The sequence below is a fragment of the Bombina bombina genome, chromosome 2 (genome assembly GCF_027579735.1).
Source record: "Bombina bombina isolate aBomBom1 chromosome 2, aBomBom1.pri, whole genome shotgun sequence".
Classification (NCBI taxonomy): Eukaryota; Metazoa; Chordata; class Amphibia; order Anura; family Bombinatoridae; genus Bombina; species Bombina bombina.
The window spans coordinates 682623880-682642321 of NC_069500.1; the positions used below are offsets into that span (position 1 = coordinate 682623880).

The 18442-nt window shown below is 39.3% G+C and overlaps 1 protein-coding gene across 1 annotated transcript in view; it reads left to right on the forward strand.

Moving 5' to 3' along the window:
- The window catches only part of FOCAD (focadhesin), a 1237844-nt gene that overhangs the window by 607061 nt on the left and 612341 nt on the right, over positions 1–18442 (forward strand). The window contains 2 exon segments of the mRNA XM_053702659.1: positions 2828–2932; positions 7266–7367. Coding sequence (XP_053558634.1) covers positions 2828–2932; positions 7266–7367 — 207 coding nt within the window.

The window sequence follows — 18442 nt, forward strand, 5'->3', positions numbered from 1 at the left end:
CAGGTAACAGAAAATGGTTTGATCTCACCCATTTTTGGCGTGCAGTCTTAAGGATTTTTTCTGTCTTTTAGAGGCAGCTGTCTGCCGTGAAGATCTTTGAGGTCTGGGAGAGTGTAAGGATGGTGTGTCCTTTTGAGACATGGATGTAGTGGATGGTTTGCTATTGTCTTCAATGTCCCCAGGATCTGTGCATGTTTTCCTCTGACCTTCCCATGTTAACGGAAGATGGCACAGGAATCCCCATCTATATAGAATGTTGTTTTTCCGTAGCAGGATGGTGAAAGGGGCAAATTCCCTTTGGCGTTGTAGGGCTCTTATGGAGAGGTCAACATAGATGGATAAAGATGATCCTTGAAAGCTTAATGGAGAGGAGTTTCTCGCTTATTTTATGATGTCTTCTTTTTGCTGAAAGTCCTTGAATTTTATGATTTCATCGTCATTGCAGGAGTCCTTCTTTAAGCTTTGGTCTCAGGGCTCTGTGAAATCTGTCCATGGCTTTTGGGCTGTTTAAGTTGAGCCTTTAAGAAATGTAAAGAAATCTTGCCGATAAGACTGAAGGGTGTCACTTCTGGGATCCCTCTGATTCTGATGTTTTGCCTCCTGCTCCTGTTTTCTATGTCCTCCAGCTTATCTTGGAGCTGCGAGATTACATTATTTTTTGCTTGCACATTCTGAAGGAAATTTACTATGTTTGACTGGTGTGATTCAGATTCTTCCTCCAGAAACTACTCGGTCTCCTATTTCATGCATCTCCTTACGTAGCTCAGAGATTTTTTTTTAATGCAAGATTTGAACTGTGTGATCAGATTGGTGAAGTCTTGTTTTGATGGCAGTGATTCTAAAAATGCTTGAGAGACTTGCATGGTATCAGAATTGGGGTTTTCACTGGCATGGAAAGCTGTGGTTCAGATTCGGTTGATTCTAGGATTTCTGCTTAAGTTGAAGGATTTTCAAGAGGCTTGAAAAAAGTATTCATAGAGGTGGTGGAGTTATGGTGACTTTTAGATGCTTTATCTGTTTTAGATTGTCTCTTAGGTGACATGTCTCTATTGCTGTGAGTTGCCATGCAGATGTGAAGTATCGGTGTAGATTTGCCCCACTGTGGAGACAGTTGTATTTTTGCAGCAGGCGTAGAAAAGATGTCCTGTTGTGGCAGCAATGCAAGGCTCCTCAGGAATGATCTTTACTTTGCTTATTGTATATTAAACATCCAGGTAGCCTTAAATATAGATTTGTCTAGCCTGGATTTTTTTCTTGTTATGTGATGAAAAAACAGAGTTAATCCCAAGGCTAGTGTAGAGGTAGGGTTAGAGCAATGTCAGATCAGTTCATGTTGAAGGATTAATGCTGAATATGAATTGCACATGGTTGCAATTGCGTGTGTGATGGATTATGTTCAGCCTTCTAAATTATGAAAACATTGTAAAAGTGCCACCATGAATGTTCAAGTAGATTTCATGCTTAGCATAATGTGTCTCTGTGTTGCAGAGAATAGTATTGAGGTTGCTGGAATTGCTGGTTAGGCCTTGAGTGTATGTAGGCTCTGATTTATTACTGTGACTAATAGTGGGTTCTTTGGCTTGTGGCTTGAGCTTACTTCTATTAGTTTGATGTTTCTCATATGTTTTAATTTGCAGCCAGGATAATGTTGATAGATGACGGATCTGAGGTAGGCCGGAATTTTATAGTTATGTCCGGTCACATCGCAGATGGGTGATCATGAGTTTGACTCCTCCTGTGGGGTTTTTCTTAACCTTTGTGCCAACTGTGGCATAAGAGATGCGCTTTTTTACCAGGTCCCGGTTAGGCCGGAGTGAAGCCGGGGCCTGGATTTATTGCTGGTGCCCGGACTTGCTGCTGGAGATCGATCCGGAACGTCTAGGTACTTTTTTTCTGGGTTTTTTTCCCCCTACATTGAGGATCTGCTTTTAGCAGAGGGTTGGGTCCGAATTTTCTGGTGTTGATGAACTTTAATGCTGGCTCCGCCCCTACTTTTAATGTATTTTACATATGCTGCCTTGGATTTATTACTAGAAAAATACTTATTTTGAAACATTTGTGTGTTTAATGTTTTATTTAAACCTCCTCCCCCTATTCTATCAGTTTTTCTAGGTATGTAGGCTATTAACAACACTAGCATCACTGGAGAGGATTACTAAGAGTGATAGCCAAGCCATGTGCACTGTGGTCCCTAAGGTCTGTTAGGGCCTTTATAAGATTTTCCAGGAGCATTGGCATTTACTTGAAAAGAAATGGCTAATTCCCACAAATGTATTATTGGTACTATAGGTTCAAATAACTGCTCTGTTACTTGCATAAATAAATGTTTAGTATTTAACTGACATAAAGAGGGTTATATCACTGCTATCTTTGCCAATGGGCATAAAGCCACTGCACATTATGATACTGGCAATCATGGTAGGAATATTACTGTGCCAGAGGTGTATGTGTTCATGGCAGCCAAGCTAAATACGCTGCCTGTGTGTTACTTGCAGACAAGAGCTATAGAGTCACTACTCTGTGTCTAACTAGAGAGGGACATAAAACTACTGCTTACTGTAATTTACTACAGTGGGGTAACTCACTAGTCAGTTGTGGGGTGGTTTTGGGGTGGGGCCATTAAAGAAACCTGGGCTGAATCTCTTTTTGTGACATAGCAATACCCTTGTGTATTGGTTTTTAAAGCTTATTTATGTTTGTTTTTTTGTCATGGAAAATACCTGCAAATAAAGTCATCTATAAACGCTTAGCGATTGACTACACTTCTATATATCACAATCTTACATTTTGGTAATGTCGTGTCTTAAGGTGTTTTCTTGTATTTCAGGTTCCGTATTTATTTCCAGTCTTGCTGTTCAAGCTTGAGCATCCTATGGAGCCGCAGGTATCCCGTGATCTTCTGTACACTTTGCCCACATTGGGTACACATAAGGTGAGATCATTTAACTTTTATATCTGTTGTGTTTTTTCTGGGTTTGAGTTATATCATAATGGGTTTTTTTAAGCAATAGTAATTAGAAAATGTATTAACAAACAATGTCACTATGGGACTTTGAGTCTGTTAGTGCTAGTTGCAGATTTTGGAATGACGTATTGGTGAGGGAGATTTAAATGTCTGGTAACAATGCAATAAAAACAAGTTGTAACACAGAGGATTTCCTCTTTTTATTTTATGTACCTTTTAGGTAAAAGCATCACAAATACTAATATAGCCCAAATGTCTGATTTTCTGGGTTTCTCATTGGTGCCTTATAAGTTCTTGGAACTCAACAGAAGAAGAAGCAAAATAAGAAAAGTTTATTCTCGTTTAAATAACAAGATAACCTAATATGAAGAATTAACTCTTATGGCACAAAATGTATGAGAACATAATTTTGCTTACTAATACATTTTGCATTTTTCATTAAGTGAGAAAGAGCACTGTTCTTTTCTGTATATGCATATATATGTTGTACATGTTATTAAAGAGACATGAAACCCAACATTTTTCTTTCATGATTCAGATAGAGCATGCGGTTTTAAAAAACTTTCCAATTTACTTCTATTATCATTTTTCTTTGTTTTCTTGTTATCCTTTGTTAAAAATCAGGTATGCAAGCACAGGAGTGTGCACGTGTCTGCAGCAACATATGACAGCAGTTTTGCAGCAATATTATAGATTGGCAAGAGCACTAGATGGCAGCACTATTTCCTGTAATGTAGTGCTTCATGCATGTGCACGCTACCTACCTACAGTGAGGGAAAACATTATTTTATTCCCTGATGATTTTGTACGTTTGCCCACTGACAAAGAAATGATCAGTCTATAATTTTAATGGTTTATTTGAACAATGAGAGACAGAATATCAATAACAAAATCCAGAAAAACGCTTTTCAAAAAAGCTATAAATTGATTTGCATTTTAATGAGTGAAATAAATATTTGATCCCCTATAAATCACCAAGATTTCTAGCTCCCAGGTGTCTATTATACAGGTAACGAGCTGAGAATAGGAGGGCTACTAATCTCAGCTTGTTACCTGTATAAAAGACACCTGCCCACAGAAGCAATCAATCAGATTCCACCATGACCAAGACCAAAGAGCTGTCCAAGGATGTCAGGGACAAGATTGTTGACCTACACAAAGCTGGAATGCGCTACAAGACCATCGCCAAGCAGCTTGGTGAGAAGGTGACAACAGTTGGTGCAATTATTCGTAAATTGAAGTAACACCAAATAACTGTAAATCTCCCTCGGTCTGGGGCTCCATGCAAGATCTCACCCCATGGTGTTTCAATGATCATGAGAACGGTGAGTAATCAGCCAGAACTACACGGGAGGATCTTGTCAATGATCTCAAGGCAGCTGGGACTGTAGTCACCAAGAAATCAATTGGTAACACACTACGCCGTGAAGAACTGAAATCCTGCAGTGCCTGCAAGGTCCCCCTGCTCAAGAAAGCACATTTACAGGCCCATCTGAAGCTTGCCAATGAACATCTGAGTGATTCAGTGGAGAACTGGGTGAAAGTGTTGTGGTTAGATGAGACCAAAATCGAGCTCTTTGGCATCAACTCAACTCGCCGTCTTTGGAGGAGGAGGAATGCTGCCTATGACCCCAAGAACACCATCCCCACCGTTAAACATGTAGGTTGAAACATTATGCTTTGGGGGTGTTTTTCTGCTAAGTGGACAGGACAACTTCACTGCATCAAAGGGACGATGGACGGGGCCATGTAACGTCAAATCTTGGGTGAGAACCTCTTTCCCTCAGCCAGGAGTGTTTTAAGAAGAAGCATATTAAGGTCCTGGAGTGGCCTAGTCAGTCTCCAGACCTTAATCCCATAGAAAATCTGTGGAGGGAGCTGAAAGTTTGAGTTGCCAAATGTCAGCCTCGAAACCTTAAAAGATTACTAACTTTTACGTTGTTTAACCCCAACAAACACCATAATATGTAAGATAAACATAAAGTAAAACTTTACTGACCTTATATTTTTCGAAAAACAATAGTGCCTAACGTTTAGATTTACATTTTTATTTATCCACAATGACGTCACCAAAGCCTTCCCTCTACTATGGGCATTAACTGTTCGCAAGCAATAACCTATCCGATTTCGTTCTCTTTCATATCATTACATGAGGAATCGTCCCTACTTCGCATGCGCATCAAAATCCTCCAAATCGCGCATGTGTATTTTTTATGGTTGCTGCCGAATTTACACTCACATAACTGATAAACACGCTTGCACATTGGACATAACAATCGATCAAATAGGTTTTCCAGGCTTTCTACGCACAATAAAAGCACTATTAGGTTTCAGTGTCTTATCTAGAGCCCAAAAATGTTTTGATGGTTACGATGCAGGGTTGAGGGTCACCAACAACATAATTAACTTATTGAAATACACTATAAGATAAGTTAATAAGTAATATAGCTTTTAGTTGCTGCATTTTTGTTGGTGACTTAAACTCAATATCATATATTATGTAAATAGCTTTTGAAATTATAATGATTTTTATTTCTCACTTTGAATTTTTTTTTATTTGATTCTCTAAAATAATTATTTTATTTTAATAAATAAATTAATATTCTGATCATTAAATTTATTTATGTTCAAAATTTGAATACATGTATACGTTTTTGTGATTAATTTTAATAAAATTTTAAAAATTATACTTTCCTGCTTTTTTAAATTTATTATATTATTATAGTTATTTATTATTTGTGTATCAGCACTCAAGGATTGCATGGTGATTGTTCACTAAAATTATCAACCAAATCAGGATTTATTTATTTATATATATATATATATATATATATATATATATATATATATATATATATATATATATATATATATATATATATATAGACTCCAAGTAAGTGTACTCTCACTCGCCAACCCAAACACAGGCCAGGGTGCTTAGCAGGATATTCAATCAGGATAAGGATAAGCACTCACTGGATTTAAATACAATAACTATTTATTGATAGTGACGTTTCGGGGCATTCACCCTTTCCTCAGGTCTGAGGAAAGGGTGAATGCCCCGAAACGTCACTATCAATAAATAGTTATTGTATTTAAATCCAGTGAATGCTTATCCTTATCCTGATTATATATATATATATATATATATATATATATATATATATAAGCCTAATTATCGATATTACACTAATTACATATACTACTTATATGATTGTCTACTATTTAGTTGACAATCTAATATAGCAATATTATTTAAGATTGCTCGTTATTACTAGGGAGATTCTATAAGCATTCATGACTTACCTGTCAAATCGCAGCACAATCTTCTGATGTAGGATCGATAGAGCGGGTCTTCTATATTCCAGCCAGTGTTTCAAGGAGTGACGTTGCGCAATCATGCGCATAGATTAATAGAAGCGCCATATTCCAACCGTAGTTATTAGCCTGGATTGGACAGGACATAAGGGTAGCCACAGAGTGGGTGTGGAAAGCAATAAAACTTTGATGAATGACAACGACAATACGGTAAAGATCTCATTAGGAGATTATATTGAGAAAATGCTTAATAAGGGTAGTTATTGCTTACAGTGGCCCTTTAATGACTTGGAGAGGATCTGCAAAGAGGAGTGAGACAAAATCCCTCCTGAGATGTGTGCAAACCTGGTGGCCAACTACAAGAAACATCTGACCTCTGTGATTGCCAACAAGAGTTTTGCCACCAAGTTCTAACTCATGTTTTGCAAAGGGGGTCAAATACTTATTTCACTCATTAAAATGCAAATCAATTTATAACTTTTTAAAAATGTGTTTTTCTTGAATTTTTGTTGTTATTCTTTCTCCCACTGTTCAAATAAACCTACCATTAAAATTATACACTGATCATTTCTTTGTCAGTGGGCAAACGTACAAAATCAGCAGGGGATCAAATAATCCCCCCCCCCCTCATTGTAGGTATCCCTTCAACAAAGAATACCATGAGAACAAAACAAATTTGATAATAGAATTACATTTTTTTAATTAAATTCTTTATCTGAATAATGAAAGAAAATTTTTGGGTTTCATGTCCCTTAAATGTAATGATTATTGGGATGCTGTGTTTCACTGGGCTCTCGTGCAATTGAATGTGTGACTTGTTTTAATAAATCTATTTATTCAGGAAATTTCTTGTATAAGAAAATATAGTAATCACATATAAGAATCTACAGATAACATGCAGTAAAAAATAATAATTACAAAAATATATTTTAAAATGTTACAGATTCAGTATGTTGATTATGTTATTTGTATTCTTGCAAAGGTATGTGTGCCCCAGATCCTACGAGCATTGCAGATGTTAGGTAGAACATCAAAGCTTCAACCTATCTGTCTTCGCCTGATGACATCTTTGTGGCAAAAACAGGTAATCTCAAGAATGCACTAGTGAAAACAGTATGTTGATTTGAAGAGTTAGCAAACCTTACAAAGTGTATTTTTCTCAAGGTAATTCAGTTATAGGAACTACTAAGAGTTCTAAAATAATTGCCAAGAAGCAGACGACCCCAAAACTGCTTTTAAGAAACCTATATAACATAATATACATCAGACACCTAATTAATGGCCATAAATAACCAACTCTTCTTTAAAAAAATATAATATAACTCTAACATTCAAAAACTGATACCCAAAAATATATTATATTTCTCTTGTTAAGTGTATCCAGTCCACGGATCATCCATTACTTATGGGATATTAACTCCTCCCCAACAGGAAGTGCAAGAGGATTCACCCAGCAGAGCTGCTATATAGCTCCTCCCCTAACTGCCATTACCAGTCATTCTCTTGCACCCAACGAATAGATAGGATGTGTGAGAGGACTGTGGTGATTATACTTAGTTTCATACCTTCAATCAAAAGTTTGTTATTTTATAATAGCACCGGAGTGTGTTATTCCTTCTCTGGTAGAATTTGAAGAAGAATCTACCTGAGTTTTTCTATGATTTTAGCCGGAGTAGTTAAGATCATATTGCTGTTTCTCGGCCATCTGAGGAGAGGTAAACTTCAGATCAGGGGACAGCGGGCAGATTAATCTGCAAAGAGGTATGTAGCAGCTTATTATTTTCTGACAATGGAATTGATGAGAAAATTCTGCCATACCGATATAATGTAAACTCAGCCTTAAATGCAGTAGCAGCAACTGGTATCAGGCTGTCATGTATGTATATTTTACACTTCAGTATTCTGGGGAATGGCACTTCACTGGAATTATACTGTATGCATAAAACTTTAGCCTAATTTGCAGGGACTAGCAACAGGCTTTTTAATAACACTCAATTTATTAATGTTAAACGTTTTTTGCTGGCATGTAAAATCGTTTAATTTTCTGAGGTACTGGGTGAAAAAATGTTTTGGGCACTATTTTTTTCCACTTGGCAGTCGTTTTATTTAATTTATGACAGTTTACTGATCTCTCTCACTGTTATGTGTGAGGGGGAGGGACCTTTTTTGGTGCTTTTGCTACGCATCAAAAAATTCAGTCAGAAGTTTATTGTCTTCCCTGCATGATCCGGTTCATCTCTACAGAACTCAGGGGTCTTCAAAACTTGTTTTGAGGGAGGTAATCACTCACAGCAGAGCTGTGAGATTGTAGTTGACTGTGATAAAAAAAAACGTTTATTTCTGTATTTTTTTTTTTTTTTTTCTGCTATCAGGGTTAGTTATCCTTTGCTAATGGGAGCAATCCTTTGCTAAAATTGTGTTTTTTACAAAGATTTGATGCTATAACTTTTTAGTTTATTAATTTTCAACTGTCATAACTTTTTCTGTGCTTCTTATAGGCACAGTACATTTTCATATTATAGTAAATTACTTGAAAAGTATTTCCAAGTTGCTAGTTTATTTGCTAGTGTGTTAAACATGTCTGATTCAGAGGAAGATATCTGTGCTATATGTGCTAAAGCCAAAGTGGAGCCCAATAGAAATTTATGTACTAACTGTATTGATGCTACTTTAAATAAAAGTCAATCTGTACAAATTGAACATATTTCACCAAACAACGAGGGGAGAGTTATGCCGACTAACTCGCCTCACGTGTCAGTACCTGCATCTCCCGCACGGGAGGTGCGTGATATTGTAGCGCCGAGTACATCTGGGCGGCCATTACAAATCACATTACAGGATATGGCTACTGTTATGACTGAAGTTTTGGCTAAATTACCAGAACTAAGAGGTAAGCGTGATCACTCTGGGGTGAGAACAGAGTGCGCTGATAATATTAGGGCCATGTCAGACACTGCGTCACAATTTGCAGAACATGAGGACGGAGAGCTTCATTCTGCGGGTGACGGTTCTGATCCAAACAAACTGGATTCAGATATTTCAAATTTTAAATTTAAGCTGGAAAACCTCCGTGTATTACTAGGGGAGGTGTTAGCGGCTCTGAATGATTGTAACACAGTTGCAATACCAGAGAAAATGTGTAGGTTGGATAAATATTTTGCGGTACCGGCGAGTACTGACGTTTTTCCTATACCTAAGAGACTTACTGAAATTGTTACTAAGGAGTGGGATAGACCCGGTGTGCCGTTCTCAACCCCTTCCGATATTTAGAAAGATGTTTCCAATAGACGCCACAACACGGGACTTATGGCAAACGGTCCCTAAGGTGGAGGGAGCAGTTTCTACTTTAGCTAAGCGTACCACTATCCCGGTGGAGGATAGCTGTGCCTTTTCAGATCCAATGGATAAAAAGTTAGAGGGTTACCTTAAGAAAATGTTTGTTCAACAAGGTTTTATATTGCAACCTCTTGCATGCATTGCGCTTGTCACGGCTGCAGCAGCATTTTGGTTTGAGTCTCTGGAAGAGACACTTGAATCAGCTCCATTAGATGAGATTACACACAAGCTTAAAGCCCTTAAGTTAGCTAACTCATTTATTTCAGATGCCGTAGTACATTTAACTAAACTTACGGCTAAGAATTCCGGATTCGCCATTCAGGCACGCAGAGCACTGTGGCTAAAATCCTGGTCAGCTGACGTTACTTCTAAATCTAAATTGCTTAATATACCTTTCAAAGGGCAGACCTTATTTGGGCCCGGGTTGAAAGAAATTATCGCTGACATTACAGGAGGTAAAGGCCATGCCCTGCCTCAAGACAGAGCCAAACCTAAGGCTAGACAGTCTAATTTTCGTTCCTTTCGTAATTTCAAAGCAGGAGCAGCATCAACTTCCTCTGCACCAAAACAGGAAGGAGCTGTTGCTCGGTACAGACAAGGCTGGAGACCTAACCAGTCCTGGAACAAGGGCAAGCAGGCCAGGAAACCTGCTGCTGCCCCTAAGACAGCATGAATCGAGGGCCCCCGATCCAGGAACGGATCTAGTGGGGGGCAGACTTTCTCTCTTCGCCCAGGCTTGGGCAAGAGATGTCCAGGATCCCTGGGCGTTAGAGATCATATCTCAGGGATACCTTCTAGACTTCAAATTCTCTCCCCCAAGAGGGAGATTTCATCTGTCAAGGTTGTCAACAAACCAAATAAAGAAAGAGGCGTTTCTACGCTGCGTACAAGATCTTTTATTAATGGGAGTGATCCATCCGGTTCCGGGGTCGGAACAAGGACAAGGGTTTTACTCAAATCTGTTTGTGGTTCCCAAAAAAAGAGGGAACTTTCAGGCCAATCTTGGATTTAAAGATCCTAAACAAATTCCTAAGAGTTCCATCGTTCAAAATGGAAACTATTCGGACAATTTTACCCATGATCCAAAAGGGTCAGTACATGACCACAGTGGATTTAAAGGATGCTTACCTTCACATACCGATTCACAAAGATCGTTTCCGGTATCTAAGGTTTGCCTTTCTAGACAGGCATTACCAGTTTGTAGCTCTTCCATTCGGATTGGCTACGGCTCCGAGAATCTTCACAAAGGTTCTGTGTGCTCTTCTGGCGGTACTAAGACCGCGAGGAATTGCGGTAGCTCCGTACCTAGACGACATTCTGATACAAGCTTCAAGCTTTCAAACTGCCAAGTCTCATACAGAGTTAGTACTGGCATTTCTAAGGTCGCATGGATGGAAGGTGAACGAAAAGAAGAGTTCTCTCTTTCCACTCACAAGAGTTCCCTTCTTGGGGACTCTTATAGATTCTGTAGAAATGAAGATTTACCTGACAGAAGACAGGTTAACAAAGCTTCAAAATGCATGCCGTGTCCTTCATTCCATTCAACACCCGTCAGTAGCTCAATGCATGGAGGTGATCGGCTTAATGGTAGCAGCAATGGACATAGTACCCTTTGCACGTCTACATCTCAGACCGCTGCAATTGTGCATGCTAAGTCAGTGGAATGGGGTTTACTCAGACTTGTCCCCTACTCTGAATCTGGATCAAGAGACCAGAAATTCTCTTCTATGGTGGCTTTCTCGGCCACATCTGTCCAGGGGGATGCCATTCAGCAGGCCGGACTGGACAATTGTAACAACAGACGCCAGCCTACTAGGTTGGGGCGCTGTCTGGAATTCTCTGAAGGCTCAAGTACAATGGAATCAGGAGGAGAGTCTCCTACCAATAAACATTCTGGAATTGAGAGCAGTTCTCAATGCCCTTCTGGCTTGGCCCCAGTTAACAACTCGGGGGTTCATCAGGTTTCAGTCGGACAACATCACGACTGTAGCTTACATCAACCATCAGGGAGGGACAAGAATCTCCCTAGCAATGATGGAAGTATCAAAGATAATTCGCTGGGCAGAGTCTCACTCTTGCCACCTGTCAGCAATCCACATCCCGGGAGTGGAGAACTGGGAGGCGGATTTCTTAAGTCGTCAGACTTTTCATCCGGGGGAGTGGGAACTTCATCCGGAGGTCTTTGCCCAAATACTTCGACGTTGGGGCAAACCAGAGATAGATCTCATGGCGTCTCGACAGAACACCAAGCTTCCTCGTTACGGGTCCAGATCCAGGGATCCGGGAGCGGTTCTGATAGATGCTTTGACAGCACCTTGGACCTTCGGGATGGCTTATGTGTTTCCACCCTTCCCGATGCTTCCTCGATTGATTGCCAGAATCAAACAGGAGAGAGCATCAGTGATTCTAATAACGCCTGCATGGCCACGCAGGACTTGGTATGCAGATCTAGTGGACATGTCATCCTGTCCACCTTGGTCGCTACCTCTGAAACAGGACCTTCTGATCCAGGGTCCCTTCAAACATCAAAATCTAATTTCTCTGAAGCTGACTGCTTGGAAATTGAACGCTTGATTTTATCAAAACGTGGTTTTTCTGAGTCAGTTATTGATACCTTAATACAGGCTAGGAAGCCTGTTACCAGAAAGATTTACCATAAGATATGGCGCAAATACTTATATTGGTGCGAATCCAAGAGTTACTCATGGAGTAAGGTTAGGATTCCGAGGATATTGTCTTTTCTACAAGAAGGTTTAGAAAAGGGTTTATCCGCTAGTTCCTTAAAGGGACAGATTTCAGCTCTGTCCATTCTTTTACACAAACGTCTGTCAGAAGTTCCGGACGTTCAAGCTTTTTGTCAGGCTTTAGCTAGGATCAAGCCTGTGTTTAAAACTGTTGCTCCACCATGGAGTTTGAACTTAGTTCTTAATGTTTTACAGGGGGTTCCGTTTGAACCCCTTCATTCCATTGATATCAAGTTGTTATCTTGGAAAGTTCTGTTTTTAATGGCGATTTCCTCGGCTCGAAGAGTCTCTGAGTTATCTGCCTTACATTGTGATTCTCCTTATCTGATTTTTCATTCAGACAAGGTAGTTCTGCGTACTAAACCTGGGTTCCTACCTAAGGTGGTCACTAACAGGAATATCAATCAAGAGATTGTGGTTCCATCTTTGTGTCCTAATCCTTCTTCGAAAAAGGAACGTCTGCTACACAATCTAGATGTAGTCCGTGCCCTGAAATTTTATCTACAGGCAACTAAGGATTTTCGACAAACGTCTTCCCTGTTTGTCGTTTATTCTGGTCAGAGGAGAGGTCAAAAAGCTTCGGCTACCTCTCTCTCCTTTTGGCTTCGTAGCATAATACGGTTAGCCTATGAGACTGCTGGACAGCAGCCTCCTGAAAGAATTACAGCACATTCTACTAGAGCTGTGGCTTCCACTTGGGCCTTTAAGAATGAGGCTTCTGTTGAACAGATTTGCAAGGCTGCAACTTGGTCTTCTCTTCATACTTTTTCCAAATTTTACAAATTTGACACTTTTGCTTCTTCGGAGGCTGTTTTTGGGAGAAAGGTTCTTCAGGCAGTGGTTCCTTCCGTATAAAGAGCCTGCCTGTCCCTCCCGTCATCCGTGTACTTTAGCTTTGGTATTGGTATCCCATAAGTAATGGATGATCCCTGGACTGGATACACTTAACAAGAGAAAACATAATTTATGCTTACCTGATAAATTTATTTCTCTTGTAGTGTATCCAGTCCACGGCCCGCCCTATCACTTTAAGGCAGGTAATTTTTCCATTAAACTACAGTCACCACTGTACCCTATGGTTTTCCTTTCTCTGCATGTTTTCGGTCGAATGACTGGTAATGGCAGTTAGGGGAGGAGCTATATAGCAGCTCTGCTGGGTGAATCCTCTTGCACTTCCTGTTGGGGAGGAGTTAATATCCCATAAGTAATGGATGATCCGTGGACTGGATACACTACAAGAGAAATAAATTTATCAGGTAAGCATAAATTATGTTTTTTCCAAACATCCTGTAGGAACTCCCCTAGGAAAAGTCAGATGAAAACAATGTTTATTTCATAAGGTGGTGAGAGTCTATGGGGGGTAGTTATCAACGTGTCTACTTTACCTGCCTTCGCCGGCCTAATACGCCCGCCTAAGCTCGCCTCACATCGCCGCCGCGGACCTGCAAAAATTCGCCTAAGTTATCAAAAAAGCTGTCAAAAAGCCGCGCACCAAGTACGGGGCGATGAGCAGCGGACTGTGAGAGTTATCACTCATCCGATCTCGCTGCTCTTCAGCTTTTTTACAGCTTTCTTGCTAGCCTGTCACTAAGCACCCACACTAAACTACACTGTTCTACCCCCTATACCGGAGCCCCCCGCAACTAAATAAAGTTAGTAACCCCTAAACCGCCGCTCCTAGACTTCGCCACCACTCTTATAAATGTATTAACCCCTAAACCGCCGCTCCCGGACACCGCCGCAACCTACATTATACCTAGTAACCCCTATCCTGCCCCCCCTATACCGTCGCCCTCTATAATAAAGTTATCAACCCCTATCCTGCTGATCTCGCACCTCGCCGCAACTAAATAAATAGTTTAACCCCTAAACCGCCGCTCCAGGACCCCGCCGCAACCTATATTAAACTTATTAACCCATAATCTGCCCCCCCCCTACACCGTCGCCACCTATAATACATTTATTAACCCCTATCCTGCCCCCCACTACAGCGCCGCCACTGTAATAAAATTATTAACCCCTAAACCTAAGTCTAACACTAACCCTAACACCCCCCTAACTTAAATATTAATTAAATAAATCTAAATAATATTTCTATTATTAACTAAATTAATCCTATTTAAAACTAAATACTTACCTTTAAAATAAACCCTAATATAGCTACAATATAAATAATAATTATATTGTAGCTATCTTAGGATTTATATTTATTTTACAGGCAAATTTCAATTTATTTTAACTAGGTACAATAGCTATTAAAAGGTTATTAACTATTTAATGGCTTACCTAGCTAAAATAAAGAGAAATTTACCTGTAAAATAAAAACTAACCTAAGTTACAATTACACTTAACACTACACTATACTTTAATAAATTATTCCTATTTAAAACTAAATACTTACCTGTAAAATAAACCCTAATATAGCTACAATATAAATAATAATTATATTGTAGCTATCTTAGGATTTATTTTTATTTTACAGGCAAATTTCAATTTATTTTAACTAGGTACAATAGCTATTAAATAGTTATTAACTATTTAATAGCTTACCTAGCTAAAATAAAGAGAAATTTACCTGTAAAATAAACCCTAAGATAGCTACAATGTAATTAATAATTACATTGTAGCTATCTTAGGATTTATATTTATTTTACAGGTAACTTTGTATTTATTTTAGCTAGTTAGAATAGTTATTAAATAGTTATTAACTATTTAATAACTACCTAGATAAAAGAAATACAAAATTACCTGTAAAATAAATCCTAACCTAAGTTACAATTAAACCTAACACTACACTATCATTAAATTAATTAAATAAAATAACTACAATTAAATACAATTACATAAACTAACTAAAGTACAAAAAATAAAAAAAGCTAAGTTACAAAAAATAAGTTACAAACATTTAAGAAATATTACAACAATTTTAAGCTACTTACACCTAATCTAAGCCCCCTAATAAAATAACAAAGCCCCCCAAAATAAAAAAATTCCCTACCCTATTCTAAATTAAAAAAGTTCAAAGCTCTTTTACCTTACCAGCCCTTAAAAGGGCCTTTGGCGGGGCATGCCCCAAAGAAAACTGCTCTTTTGCCTGTAAAAGAAAAATACAAACCCCCCCCAACATTAAAACCCACCACCCACATACCCCTAATCTAACCCAAAGCCCCCTTAAAAAAACCTTACACTACCCCCCTGAAGATCATCCTACCTTGAGTCGTCTTCACTCAGCCGAGCAGCGATGGAACCGAAGAGGAGATCCGGAGCGGCAGAAGTGATCCTCCAAGCGGTGCTGAAGAAGTCTTCCATCCAATGAAGTGATCCTCCAAGCGGCGCTGAAGAAGTCTTCGATCCGGGCGATGTCATCTTCCAAGCGGGGTCTTCAATCTTCTTCTTCAGGATCCATCTTCATTCCGCCGACGCGGAACATCCTTCTTTCCCGACGGACTACCGACGAATGAAGGCTCCTTTAAGGGACGTCATCCAAGATGGCGTCCCTTCAATTCCGATTGGCTGATAGGATTTCTATCAGCCAATCGGAATTAAGGTAGGAAAAATCTGATTGGCTGATTGAATCAGCCAATCAGATTGAAGTTCAATCTGATTGGCTGATCCAATCAGCCAATCAGATTGAGCTCGCATTCTATTGGCTGTTCCGATCAACCAATAGAATGCAAGCTCAATCTGATTGGCTGATTCAATCAGCCAATCCAATTTTTCCTACCTTAATTCCGATTGGCTGATAGAATCCTATCAGCCAATCGGAATTGAAGGGACGCCATCTTGGATGACGTCCCTTAAAGGAGCCTTCATTCGTCGGTAGTCCGTCGGGAAAGAAGGATGTTCCGCGTCGGCGGAATGAAGATGGATCCTGAAGAAGAAGATTGAAGACCCCGCTTGGAAGATGACATCGCCCGGATGGAAGACTTCTTCAGCGCCGCTTGGAGGATCACTTCATCGGATGGAAGATTTCTTCAGCGCCGCTTGGAGGATCACTTCTGCCTCTCCGGATCTCCTCTTCGGTTCCATCGCTGCTCGGCTGAGTGAAGACGACTCAAGGTAGGATGATCTTCAGGGGGGTAGTGTTAGGTTTTTTTAAGGGAGGTTTGGGTTAGATTAGGGGTATGTGGGTGGTGGCTTTTAATGTTGGGGGGGTTGTATTTTTCTTTTACAGGCAAAAGAGCAGTTTTCTTTGGGGCATGCCCCGCCAAAGGCCCTTTTAAGGGCTGGTAAGGTAAAAGAGCTTTGAACTTTTTTAATTTAGAATAGGGTAGGGAATTTTTTTTATTTTGGGGGGCTTTGTTATTTTATTAGGGGGCTTAGATTAGGTGTAAGTAGCTTAAAATTGTTGTAATATTTTTTAAATGTTTGTAACTTATTTTTTTATTTTTTGTAACTTAGCTTTTTTTATTTTTTGTACTTCAGTTAGTTTATGTAATTGTATTTAATTGTAGTTATTTGTAGTTAATTTATTTAATTAATTTAATGATAGTGTAGTGTTAGGTTTAATTGTAACTTAGGTTAGGATTTATTTTACAGGTAATTTTGTATTTCTTTTATCTAGGTAGATATTAAATAGTTAATAACTATTTAATAACTATTCTAACTAGCTAAAATAAATACAAAGTTACCTGTAATATAAATATAAATCCTAAGATAGCTACAATGTAATTATTAATTACATTGTAGCTATCTTAGGGTTTATTTTACAGGTAAGTATTTAGTTTTAAATAGGAATAATTTATTAAAGTATAGTGTAGTGTTAGGTGTAATTGTAACTTAGGTTAGTTTTTAGTTTACAGGTAAATGTCTCTTTATTTTAGCTAGGTAAGCTATTAAATAGTTAATAACTATTTAATAGCTATTGTACCTAGTTAAAATAAATTGAAATTTGCCTGTAAAATAAAAATAAATCCTAAGATAGCTACAATATAATTATTATTTATATTGTAGCTATATTAGGGTTTATTTTAAAGGTAAGTATTTAGTTTTAAATATGATTAATTTAGTTCATAATAGAAATATTATTTATATTTATTTAATTAATATTTAAGTTAGGGGGGGTGTTAGGGTTAGTGTTAGACTTAGGTTTAGGGGTTAATAATTTTATTACAGTGGCGGCGGTGTAGTGGGGGGCAGGATAGGGGTTAATAAATTTATTATAGGTGGCGACTGTGTAGGGGGCAGGATAGGGGTTAATAAATTTATTATAGGTGGGGACTGTGTAGGGGGGGCAGGATAGGGGTTAATAAATTTAATATAGGTGGCGACGGTGTAGGGGGGGCAGGATAGGGGTTAATAAATTTAATATAGGTTGCGGCGGGGTCCTGGAATGGCGGTTTAGGGGTTAATACATATATTATAGTTGCGGCGGGGTCAGGGAGCGGCGGTTTAGGGGTTAATGCATATATTATAGTTGCGGCGGGGTCAGGGAGCGGCCGTTTAGGGGTTAACATGTTTATTATAGCTTGCGGTGGGCTCTGGGAGCGGCGGTTTAGGGGTTAACATGTTTATTATAGTGGCGGTGGGCTCCGGGAGCGGCGGTTTAGGGGGTAATATATTTATTTAGTTGCGGCGGTGTAGGGGGGACAGATTAGGGGTGTTTAGACTCGGGGTACATGTTAGGGTGTTAGGTGCAGACATCTCCCATAGGAATCAATGGGATGTCTGGCAGCAGCGAACCTGAACTTTCGCTATGGTCAGACTCCCATTGATTCCTATGGGATCCGCCGCCTCCAGGGCGGCGGATTGAAAACCAGGTACACTGGGCCGGAAAAGTGCCGAGCGTACCTGCTAGTTTTTTGATAACTAGCAAAAGTAGTCAGATTGTGCCGCACTTGTGTGCGGAACATCTGGAGTGACGTAAGAATCGATCTGTGTCGGACTGAGTCCGGCGGATCGAAGCTTACGTCACTAACTTCTACTTTTGCCGGTATCTAGGGCTTGATAACTGAGGCGAATCAGCCTCGCCACAAATACGCTGCGGAATTCCAGCGTATTTGAGGTTGACGGCTTGATAACTACCCCCCTATTAGTCCTTACTCCTGGGAATTCAACTCTTGGCCACTAGGAGGAGGCA